Genomic DNA, 13,386 nt, shown 5'->3' on the forward strand with positions numbered 1-13,386 from the left:
AGGAACTTAAACAAATTTACAAGAAAAAAACAAATGACTCCATCAAAAAGTGGGCAAAGGATATGAACATACACTTCTCAAAAGAAGACATTTGTTTTGTTTTTAAAGAAGCATAAATCATGAATTCAAACACTCTTTTCATTCAAATTCAAGACTATAGGGTCTTTACTTTACCTCCTCTATATTACATCTGTATCTCCTTTTACAACTCTGATAATTCTGATTCTCAAAGTCAAAGGAGTAACAGAATTATCACAAAAGTACTCATCTGTTTTTTGGTACATCTAACAATCTCGGAATAACAATATCAACAGTACTACATGCAATAAGATTTCTGAAAAGTGTTAAACATTTCATTTCCATGCAGTTCTTTAGGGTCTATTCTTCCTATGAAGATATAAAGAAAAATTAACCATGTTTAAAAAATTACTTGGAATTTTCTCTCTACATGGTTATGCTAACAGAAACACATTTAGTTTCATTTGCTTCATTTTATTTTCCACTTTTAGGAATTTTCTTTTTAAATTTAATTTTGTTTTACAATTGTATTAAATATGTATGTGACTTCAAATCAAATCTATAAAACAAGACATATTCAAAGAAGTCTCCCTTCCTTGCCTCTTATATCCTATTCCCTTTTTATATAGGTGACACTTATTTTTAACTTCATAGTTCATCATTGCACTATCTGCTTTAATACAGTTTGCATTGTCCTAATAGTTATTTTATATATATATATAAGATATATATATATATCAACTTGGTTCCCTAGTATGTGCAATACTGAAATTAGTCATTCATGTGTCCTTACCCTACCCTTTCTCTTCTCTAATATTTTGATCTAAAATAATATTTAGTCCCAGTTAATACAACTAAAAGGCAAACAGCATATTAAATTTTTCATGTGCTCAATTTCCACCCCGTTTTTTACAACTATACTTTACATTGTTAGAACACACAATCATTATATATTCTACCCTTTTCTTTACAACATTCATTTAATCTTAGTTCAACAAATCAATACGTATTCCATGATCACTAGTCCTTCACTTGATGTCTCTCCAGTTGTTTTGGTTGTCTGAAACTCATTCTCTAGCAAATTACTTAGAAAGGACTTATGGGAACAAGAATTCCCACATATTCATAGCACAGTTATACTTGAAAGTCAGTTTGGTTACATATAAAATCTTCAGCTTATATTCTTTCCTTGAGTATCTTAAATGCTCACTGTTTTCTGGCATAAAACACTGAGACGAGATTTTTTTCTTAACAGCAAAATAATTTTCTTTCCTTTAGGACCAATAACCTGCCTGGTCTTTTTTCCTGGATACTTTCTCTCTTATTGAAGATTCAGTTATTTTACCAGAATATAGCCCAGTGTTTGTTGTTCTGGGTCAGTTTTCCCAGGTATGCAATATGCCCCTTCAATGTTTAGTTTCAAATTGTTTTCTTAATTCCAGGAAAATTTTTCTAAAATTACAAATTTTCATATTTGTTTCATTTATTTGGGTTTTGTTTCTCTTTTCTACAAGGATACCTTATATATATGTGTGTATGTGTGTGTGTGTGTGTGTGTGTGTATATATATATGCTATTTCATGTTTGTTGCTTTCTCTGAAATACCTTTTGCCTTTTTTATTTTTAAAATTTTCCTGCTTTTTCACCTTCTATTTCTCTTAGGCATTATCTGTTGCATTTATTTGCCCTGCTCTGTGTTCCTTCCAGCTTAGTCTTCACTTATGACTTTTTCACTTCTTTTTAATTATTTCCTAAGTTACATCACCTCATTTCTGATTTCCTTCTCTTACATTTTTTTCATTTTCTTAATTTCTTTTAGCTCATTTTTTATTTTTTGCATTTTTTTTAAGAGTCAGTCTCACATTAGCCCAGGCTAAAGTGCAGTGGCTATTCACAGGCATGATCCCACTACTGATCAGGGACTAGGCAGGATGGGAGGGGATGAGATGGGGCAGGAGTTGGGGCTGGATAGGAAGAGAAGCCAGGAGAAGAGACTGAACAATTACAGTAGAGTGGGGGTGACAGGATACTAAAAGGGATGTGAGATGAAGTACATGGGACAGGATGGAGGCACTGAATGGGACTGGAATGGAAGGACAGACAGGACAGGAGCTGAGAGGCTAGATGAGACAGGAGATGGGAGTAGGCAAGGTGGAGAACTACAGAGGAGGACACAGCAAGGTAGAGGAGGACACAGGAAGGTGGAGGAGGAAGGGAAACAGAACAAGGCAGCATAAGGGATGGCAGGGTGACACAGTAATACCAAAAGTGGAAACAGAAGGACAGAAGCAAGGGATACAGACAGGGAAAGGGAAGGATGGTTGAAGAGAAGGCAGAACAAGCCAATTTGTTTCTTGCTGCTGAACATTTGATGAAAAAATGACTAAATAAAAAATTCAACTGTAGCTCTTTGGAAACAAAATTCACTCTATGAAAGCACACACATTTTGAGCTGCTCTTTCTTTTTTTTTTTTTTATTTTTTTTTTATTTTTTATTTTTTTTTGAGCTGCTCTTTCATGCTCAAGTTTTAGAGGCAGGCTCCCAAATCAGGAAAGCTGCACTGGTCCAGCACTGCTAGAGACCAGATGGGCACAGACCTGTATCACTCTGGGGTTAAGTATCAGGAAAACCACTGCTGACTTGCACCACATAACATTCTCCAATAACTACTCTATCAAAAAATATTAAATATCAACTGTAACCTTTTCTGGACCTTCCCAGGCTAATTTAACCGGGATAAATTAGAAAACTAAAAGCACGAGTATGTCTAGGTGCACATGGAGAATACAACTCTAGGAAGTTTTATGCCAATTTAATTTCTACATTAATTTACTTTTAAAAATGACATAAGTATATTGTAATTTCTAGCCCAAAATTATTCTATACATACTTACCGGAAGCATCGCTTCAGCCCATTCTCCATGTCCTCTTTGTAGAAGTTTAATTCGTTCCAGGTCATAACAAACTTGTACAAGATCACCCACTTGAAACTGCGAGGTGCCTCCTTCTGCACCTTGAGCAGCTTCTCCACTTCGGACAATGTTCGCTTTAGTGAGAACAGCAGGATTGAAGGTCCACCTACAAGAGCAAAGCTAAACCTCAAGATGGATAGGTTTGCTTAATTTTAATACAAAATTCGTAAACACTGAAGATCAAAAGAGTAAGACAATCCTTTGCAATTATATCCTGAATGACTTGTGTTTCCTTTATTCTTATATATATACATATACATACATTTTGTTTTGTTTGGTTTGGTTTGGTTTTTTGAGACAGAGTCTTGCCCTGTCACCCAGGCTGGAGTGCAGGGGCGCGATCTCGGCTCATTGCAACCTCCACCTCCCAGGTTCAAGCGATTCTCCTGCCTCAGCCTCCCAAGTAGCTGGGATTACAGGCGCGTGCCACCGTGCCCAGCTAATTTTTGTATTTTTGGTAGAGACTGGATTTCACCATGTTAGCCCAGCTGGTCTCGAACTCCTGAGCTCAAGTGATCTGCCTGCCTCAGCCTCCCAAAGTGCTGGGATTACGGGCATGAAACACCGCCCCAGCACCTCCTTTTTATAATTTTAATATACAAATTTGGGAAAAGAGTCATCCATAATCTTACCACCTTAATACAAGTGTAAATATTTTGGTATACTTTTGTCTCTTCTCCCCTGCATGTTTTTTAAAACTGTTATATAAGTAATACATAATTACTGTTAAAAATTCAAAATTTCAGAAACATGTAAAGTAAAAGTTCCATTTCACACAAATACCCTGGATCACCATTCCCATCCCACTAGAAACCACTATTAATATTCTACTCTGTGTCCTTATAGACATTCTATCAATATGCTGAATGACATTCATAACATAGTTGTTTTCCATAAATGGGAATATTATATACATACATATGTATACATAGACATAGAGACACATACATACATATATTTTGTGACTTTTTTTCAGAGAATACATCTGGGAAGGTTTATTTTTTAGTGTCACAGATACAGACCTATCTTAAATAGGTCTAAGAATACAGACCTAAATTGAATAGACCTTAATTCAATTTAACTGCTACAGAGTATTCTATCACTTGGATACACACTAATGTACTTAACTATTGTCCTATTGACTATCATTTAAAGTGCTTCCGAACTGTCACCCATATGTACAGTACTGTAAAGACCATCCTTGTGTACACATCTTTGTGCACATGAGGTCAGTATTTCAGTAGAGATTCTTCAAAGAACTGTCTGATCAAAGTATACATTTCTTTACAATTCCAGTAGAACCAAACTGCTCTACAAAGAGTGTATCATTTCCCCACACCATGCCAACTTAATGGATAAACATAGTATCTAGTTTTCATTTTCCACGCATGGATATTTACCATAATTATAATCATTGTATCAAACTAATTTGGATGCTGATGTCTTCATACAGGCATTTTCCATGCTGCGATTCATCTTCAAAATAATCATTTTAATAACTACTTAATATTCCATCAAATAGATATACCACAATTGATAACAGAACACCTCCCCTAATTCCACACTGCATTCCAAGAGTAAAGGTTCCCTTGTCAAATAAGTTTCTACAATATTGGCATATTATATCCTCTTCTTAGTCCAAATGGTTATCAGCATATAAAAGACTGAGTGGTCACACCATATAAAAACCTGTTTACTAACTTTCTGTAACCACATAAGTAAACTGTTCTTTGTTTGCTTTTTCTTTTTTTGATACAGAGTCTCACTCTGTTACCCAGATTCAAGCAATTCTCCTGCCTCAGTCTCCCGAGTAGCTGGGATTACAGGCACGCACCACAACAGCCAGCTAATTTTTGTATTTTTAGTAGAGGCAGGGTTTTGCTATGTTGGTCAGTTTGTTCTTGAACTCCTGACCTCGGGTGATCCACCCGCCTCGGTCTCCCAAAGTGCTGGGATTACAGGCGTGAGCCACGGCACCCGGCCAAGTAAACTGTTCTTTCTAAAGCAACCACAAAGAGAAAAAAGTGCCTCTGACCAGTTAAAAATAAAAATCATATACACGAAGTTTTCTCTTAGCCATATCAACAACAGTGCCTTTTATCTCACTCTCAATTACCCAAAATTTGCTAGACTTACTATCCTGCCCAAACAGAGCAGCCATCAAACAAGTGCTCCCTCTGCTGAGTGCTTTTCCCAGTGAAATCCAGTCTATCTTTTAAGCTTACTCCAAGTGTTAATTATCCCTCTGCAGTTTTCTCTAATTTGCCCAGTAATGACCACTCTTCTCTTGCACTCTCAAAAAATTCTGAATACTTACCAATCATATTTTTAACATGTTATCACAGTTATTTTGCATTCTATCTATCCAACCTAAAAAGGAAACCCCTTCAAAGTAGGAGATGATATCTCATCTTTGTGATCCTAGCATTAATTACAGGGCCTAATACAGAATAAGTACTTAGTAAGTTCTGTTGGATAAAGAACAAAAAGATCTTCTAGAACTCAGGTATCATATTACTGTTAGCACTCTACTGCCCAAGAAAAATTTTGAACAAGAAAGAATTCTGCAAATACTCCTCCTAATTAGTGCTAACCTAACATTCCCAAAGAGAATATTTAACACAAAATGTGTTAGTACATGCTAATCAGAACTTAAGTCATATCCTTAAGATTTTTTCCTTTTTATTTATTGACTGATATGCAATACTTGTACCTTTTTTTTACTTCTTTTATTAATGACAGCTTTATTAAGATGTATTTCATGCACCATAAAATTTACCCACTTAAAGTATGTAATTCAGTAGTTTTTAGTATATTCATGGAGTCGTACAACCATAACCACTAATTTCATTTTTATTATGTCATAAAGATACCCCATAACTATTAGCAGTTACTCCATATTCACCCCTTTCCCCAGGCCCTAAATAACCAGTAATATACTTTCTTGTTTCTATGGATTTGCTTATTCTGGGTATTTTATATGAATAAAATCACACAACATGATCTTTTGTGACTGGCTTCTTTCACTTAGCATAATTCAAGATTCATCTATGTTGCAGTATGTGTCAGTACTTGATTCCTTTGTGGTATGTATGAATATATCACATTTTGTTTATCCATTTACCAGTTGATAGGCATTTGGGTTGTTTCTACTTCCCGGCACTTAAGAATAATGCTTGAACAATATTCATATACAGTTTTTTGTATAGACATACATTATTAAATTCTTTTGGGTACACACCTAAAAGTGGAACTCCTGGGTCTATGATAACTCTACATTTAACATTTTGAGAAACTACCAAACTGTTTTCTAAAGCAACCCAATTGTTTTACAGCGTTACCAGCAATACATGATGGGTCTAATTGCTTTACATCCTCAACAAAAGTTATTTTTTTTTATTCAAGCCATCTTAGTGTGTGAAGTGGTATGCCATTGTGGTTTTGCTTTGTAGTTCCCTAATAGTAATATCAAGCATCTTTTCATGAATGTTATGAATAGAACTACATCCCCTTAGAATTCATATGTTGAATCCCTAACCCCCAATGTAACTGTATCTACAGATAAGACCTTTACAGAAGTAATTAAGATTAAATTGGGTATTATAGGTGGGTCTCAAATACAATAGGGCTTATAAGAGGAAGAGACATCAAAGATTTCCCTCTCCAACTGCACACAGAAGAAAGGCCATAATGAGGAGAGAAGGTGGCCATCTATAAACCAGGAAGAAAAGGCCTCAACAGAAACCAATACAGTTGGCACCTTGATCTTGAACTTCTAGCACCCAAAAGTGTGAGAAAATACTTTTTTTTCTTTTTTGACACAGGGTCTCACTCTGTCACCCATGGCAGACTGCAGTGGCGCGATCATGGCAAACTCCAGCCTTGACCTCCCTGGGCTCAAGCAACTTGCCCACCTCATCCTCCTGAGTAGCTGGGATGACAAGCACATGCCATCACAGCCGGCTAATTTTTTCTTTTTATGTATTTTTTGTAAAGATGGAGTTTCGTTATGTTACCCAAGCTGAGAAAATAAATTTCTATTGTTTAAGCAACCTAGTCTGTGGTATTTTATTATGGCAACCCTAGCCAAATAACACAATGGCATTATTAACCACCTCTATAGCGTATTTTCTTTGGAAAACTGTCTATTCAAATCCTTTGCCCATTTTTCTATTAAGTTTTAACTGTTGAATTTTAAGAGTTCTTTATACATTCTACACAGAAGTCCGTTATTAACCCATATAATTTGCAAACTTTCTGTCTCATTCCATGGGTTGCCCACTTTCTTGATAGTCTCCTTTAAAACACAAAAGTTTTTAATTTTGATGAAGTCCTATTTCTCTACTTTCTCTTTGGTTGCTTCTAATTTTGGGGTCATATCTACTAAACCATTGTCTAATCCAAGGTCAAAAAGATTTATGGCTATGATTTATTCTAAGAGTTTTCTAGTTTTACCTTTTACCTTCAGGTCTATGTTCAATTTTGATATAATATTGGTGTATGGTGTATAGTAGGGGTTCAACTTGTTTGTTGATATCCAATTATCCCAATACCGTTTGTTGAAAAGACCATTCATCTCTCACTGAAGCATCTTGAACTCTTGTCAAAAATCAACTAACCAGCCAAGTGCAATGGCACATGCTTGTAGTCCCAGCTACTCAGGAGGCTGAGGCAGGAGGATCTCTTGAGCCCAGGTGTTCTGTGCTATAGTGCGCCATGATTGTGCCTATGAACACCCCACTGAACTCCAGCCTGAGCAATCTAGCAAAACTCCATCTCTTAAAAAATAAATAAATAAATAAATAAATAAATAAATAAATAAATAGACCTAAATGCAAGGGGCTTATTTCTGGACTCTCAATTATATTTCATTAATCCATATGTCTAACATTACATCACTAATATACTATCTTTATAACTGTAGCTTTGTGGTTAAGTTTTGAAACCAGGAATTGTGAGATCTCCAACTGTTCTTCCTTTTCAAGACTATTTTGATAACTGTGGGTCCCTTGAATTTCCATATGAATTTTAGTATCAGTGTGTCAATTTCTGCAAAAGAAGTACCAGGATTTTGACAGGGATTACACTTAATCAGAAGATTAGTTTGGGAAATACTGCCATATATTGAGGGTTGAATTATGCTCCCTTCCAAAATATGCTGAAGTCCTAATCCAGGTATCTATTAATGTTACCTTATTTGTAAATAAGGACTTTACATATGTAATCAAGTTAAAATGAGGCCATACTGGATTAGGGTAGGCCCTAAATTCAATGTTTAGTGTCCTTATAAGAGAGTCATGCACAGATACCCACCAAGAAACACAGACTCACAGGGAAGAAGGTCATGTGAAGCGTGTGGCAGAGAATATAGAGTGATGCATCTACAAGCCAAGGAACAAGGATTGGTGGGAACCACCAGAAGCTGGGAGAAAGGCATACAACAGATTCTCCCTGAAAGTCTCCAGAACAAACCAATCTTGCCAACACCCATAATGTGGACTTCTAGCCTCTGAAACTGTGAAAGAATAAATCTCTGTTAAGCCACCCAGTTTATGGTAATTTGTTATAGCAGCCCTAGGAAACTAATATACCATCTAAACAATATTAAACCTGATCTAAGAACATGTCATTTATTTAGGTCTTCTTTAATTTCTTTCAACAACGTTCAGTAGTTTTCACTGTACAAGTCTCGCATCTCCTTGGTTAAATTTATTCTTAAATATTTTATTCTTTTTGATGCCATTATAAATGAAATTGTTTTAATTTCATTTTCATATTGTTCACTGTTAGTGTACAGAAATACAACTGATGTTCCTGTACCAATTTTGGTTCCTGCAATCTTGCTGAACTCATTTATTAGCTACAACGGCTTTTGTGGATTCTTTGGGTTTTTCTATACACGATATCAGGTCATCTGTAAACAGAGTTAGTTTTACATCTTCTTTTTCTTTTACTTCTTCCTTTTATTTCTTTTTCCTACCTAGTTGCTATGTCTAGAACCTCTGGTACAATGCTGAACAGAAGTAGTAAAGTGGACACTCTTGTTTCTGATATTGGGGGTAAGTATTCAGTCTTTCATCATTAAAGATGATGTTAGCTGTGGGTTTTTCATAGATGTCCTTTAGCAAGCCAAAGAAGTTCCCTTCTGGTCCCAGTATTTTTAGCGTTTTTATCACGAAAGGGTGTTGGATTTTGTCAAGTACTTTTTATGCATCTACTGATATGATCATGTATGTTCGTAAGATTTGAATACAATCAGACCTAATGCTATACCTAGGTAAGCAACTTAATGTTAACTTTCCTTATTCTGTATAACATCCCTTCCCCCGAAGAACCTCAAGGAGTTAGCTTCTTTATGTACATGTCAGTAAGACAATTATTCAATTTATTGATTTTTCTTTAAAATACTATAAACATACTAGAGTGAATTAGATATATTTTGGCCCAAATAAAATTAAAAAGACATCCCTAGCCTCCAAGAAACTTGCAATCTAGAAATGAAATGAATTTTAACAGGTAAAAGTAAACCTAAATAGATGAAGAGTATAAACATATATAATACTATGGAGAGTAAAAGGAGAGAGGAGGTTCCCAAATCATATAAACTCAGTATTTATAGGATGTAGAGGAATTAATTCAGGTAACGAGGGAGAAAAAGAGGAGTGGGCATTTTACCTAAAGGGAGTAGTACGTTAAAAGGTACAGAAGTGAGGAAATGCACACAATTTTATATTGCTGATAAGGATTAGTGTGTGTGTACATATCTGTGGCAACACCAAAATTGCAAAATAGAAACAATCTGGCTTCACCCTCCCCAATAGAAAACCAAAAAAAAAAAATATATATATATATATATATATCTAGCACCAGGATTATCACCAGCAATATCCCAGAACTCAAGTTTGAAGTTGAAATGATCCCTGGGGCCAGAGACATGAAAAACTCCAAGCAGATAATAAAAGAAACAAATTTCTGAATCTGCAACATCCTTCCCCCTATCTACCAGGCACAAAGCACAGAAAATTCCCCCGGGAATCACAGTCTCTACCCTGGAAAAAGTGAGATCAAGGCAGAGAGCCAGCTTCCCCATCATCTTGGGTTCCCTTGCAGGAAAATTATTCCTGCCTCAATCCACAGGAAGCCTTTTGAGTACCTGCAGGAAGAAAAATCCCTAAGGATAGCTACAGTCAAAGAGAAGATACAGGACTAGCAAACCTGGCCCTTGAAACTCTGCTCTTTATCTCAGCCAAAAGAGACATCAAATCAGAGTGGCTGTTCAGCAGCACTATACTGTAGGAGGCACACATTCCATGGGTCTTCTGGCCATAAATCCCTAACCAAACTTCCCACACAGCCAAGGTACCATTTTTGGGATCCTTCCCCACTCCTTTCCGCCCAATTCAGGATGAACAGAGTTCCAAACATTTGTGACATCCAAGGCAAACTTGGGCTTAAGGCACCAGTTAGTTCTGAAAAGGAGGCAGCAATCTAGAATTGAGGGGATTCAACAGGCAACTGCAAAGAACCTCTAAGCAAGTATGCCCTAGAAAGACCAAAACAAGCAGACAGCAAAAACTAGGAAAAAAAAAAAAAAGATCCTTCAATACGAAGCCATAAAAGGCAGATAAGAAACAAAATAAACAGGAAGCCAAAGGACAAAGCAAAGTGCCAATGACCAACCCTAGTAAGGCAGCAATGCGTAAGCTCTGAGTTACAGAATTCAAAATAGCAGTTCTAAAGAAACTCAGTGAACTCTAAGATAACACAGAAAACCAACTCAGAAATTTATCAGAGAAATTTAACAGAGGTAGAAATACGTTTTCAAAATCAAACAAAAATCCCAGAACTGAGAAATATATTTGTTGAAATGAAAAATGCATCAGAGGCTCTCAATAGCAGAATTAATTAAGCAGTGGAAAAAAATAAAAACAGTGAGACTGGATATAGGCTATTTGAAAATACACAGAAGAGAAAAAAGAATGAAAAGGAATGGAGAAGGCCTACAGGATACAGAGACTAACCTCAAAAAAGCAAAATTGAGTCAATGGCATTCAAGAGAGAGTTGAGAAAGAACAAGGGGTAAGAAGTTTATTTAAATTATAACAGAAAACTTTCCAAATCTAGAGAAAGATAAAAGCAAAAACTATTTTTAAAAAAATCAATGTACAGCAAGGTCAGAAATCATCAAACAAATAAAAACCAAATAATAACCAAATAGACTACCCCAAGACATATACTAACCAAACTCTCAAAGGTCAAAGACAAAGAAAGGATCCAAAAATAAGCAACAGAAGAGAAGGAAATAACACATAAAAGAGCATCAATTCATCTAGCAACAGACTTTTCAACAGAAACCATACAGGACAGGAGAGAGCAAGGTGATATATTCAAAATGCCAAAAGAAAAAAACTGGTAATTAAGAATACTGTACCAACCAATGCTTTCCTTCAAACACGGAGGGGAGATAAAACCTTTCCCAGATGAAAAAAAGCTAAGGAACTTCATCACCATCATTTCTTACAAGAAATGGTAAAGGGAGTTCATTAATCTAAAAGAAAAGGATAGTAGTAGCAAAAAGAAAACGTGAAGATATAAAATTCCCTGGTAAAAGTAATTCCACAGATTCAGAATACTCTAATACTATAATTATGTGTAATCCCCTCATAACTCTAGTATAAGACTAAAAGACAAATCTATCAAAAAGAAAAACTATAGCAAACAGTTAAGAGATAGGGAATATCAAAAGATGTAGACAGAGACAACAAGAAGTCACAATGTGAGGAGTTAAAAAGTATAGTCTTTTAGTTTTCCTCTGTTTGACTGTCTTTGTAATCAAAGTTAAGACGTCAACTGTTTAAAATAACTTGTTATATCTATAATATAGAGTCAAGCCTTATTGGGCCTATGGGTTTTTTTCTTCGTGTGCAGAGATGAGAGAAATCCTCATTGGGCGCCAGATACAGGGTGCAGCCCTACTGGGCCCGTGAGTTTTTTTCTTCGTGTGCAGAGACGAGAGATCGTAGAAATAAAGACACAAGACAGAGATAGAAGAAAAGACAGCTAGGCCCGGGGGACCACTACCACCAAGACACAGAGACCGGTAGTGACCCCAAGTGCCTGGCCGCGCTGTTATTTATTGTATACAAGGCAAGGGGGCAGGGTAAGGAGTGTGAGTCATCTTCAATGATAGGTAAGGCCACACAAGTCACATGTCCACCGGACAGGGGACCCTTCCCTATTTGGTAGCTGAGGCGGAAAGAGAGAGGGCACAGCTTACGTCATTATTTCTTCTATGCACTTTTCGGAGAGATCAACGGCTTTAATATTTCCACTAATTCTGCTACTTCTATCTAGAAGGCAGAGCCCGGTGTACAGGGTGAAACATGAAAATGGACCAGGAGTGTGACCGCTGAAGCACAGCATCACAGGGAGACATTTAGGCCTCCGGATGGCTGTGGGCGGGCCTGACTGATGTCTGGCCTTCCACAAGAGGTGGTAGAGCAGTCTTCTCTAACTCCACCGGGGAAAGGGAAACTCCCTTTCCCCGTCTGCTAAGTAATGGGTGCCTTCCCAGGCACTGGCACTACCGCTAGACCAAGGTCTGCTAAGTAATGGGTGCCTTCCCAGGCACCAGTGTTACCACTAGACCAAGGAGCCCTCTAGTGGCCCTGTCTGGGCGTAACAGAGGGCTCACACTCTTTTGTCTTCTGGTCACTTCTCACCATGTCCCTTTAGCTCCTATCTCTGTATGGCCTGGTTTTTCCTAGGTTATAACTGTAGAACAAAGATTATTATAATATTGGAATAAAGAGTAATGCTACAAACTAATGATTAATAATATTCATATACAATCAAATCTATAATCTATTTCTAGTATAACTATTATAACTATTCTTATTCTATATATTTTCTTTATTATACTGTAACAGCTTGTGCCCTTGGTCTCTTGCCTCGGCACCTGGGAGGCTTGCCACCCACATATAAGATGCTTTTTGTAAGCTTCGTGGTAACCAGGAAGAAAAAACATATAGTAGCTATACTAAAAATGAGCAACACAGGGCTGGGCGCGGTGGCTCACGCCTGTAATCCCAGCACTTTGGGAGGCCAAGGAGGGCGGATCACTAGGTTAGGAGATTGAGACCAGCCTGGCTAACATGGTGAAACCCCGACTCTACTAAAAATACAAAAATTAGCTGGGGGTGGTGGCATGCGCCTGTAGTCCCAGCTACTTCAGAGGCTGAGGCAGGAGAATTGCTTGAACCTGGGAGGGAGAGGTTGCAGTGAGCCAAGATCACACCACTGCACTCCAGCCTGGCAACACAGCAAGACTCCATATCAAAAAAATAAAACAACACAGGGTGGGCGCAGTGACTCACACCTGTAATCCCAACATTG

At 37.0% G+C, this 13,386-nt stretch overlaps 1 protein-coding gene across 1 annotated transcript in view; it reads right to left on the minus strand.

Moving 5' to 3' along the window:
- Positions 1-13,386, minus strand: part of MIB1 (mindbomb E3 ubiquitin protein ligase 1) — a 131,578-nt gene that overhangs the window by 74,198 nt on the left and 43,994 nt on the right. The window contains exon 7 of the mRNA XM_026456026.1: positions 2,914-3,097. Coding sequence (XP_026311811.1) covers positions 2,914-3,097 — 184 coding nt within the window. The remainder of the gene's footprint in view (positions 1-2,913; positions 3,098-13,386) is intronic.

This window comes from Piliocolobus tephrosceles, chromosome 18 (genome assembly GCF_002776525.5).
Source record: "Piliocolobus tephrosceles isolate RC106 chromosome 18, ASM277652v3, whole genome shotgun sequence".
Classification (NCBI taxonomy): domain Eukaryota; kingdom Metazoa; phylum Chordata; class Mammalia; order Primates; family Cercopithecidae; genus Piliocolobus; species Piliocolobus tephrosceles.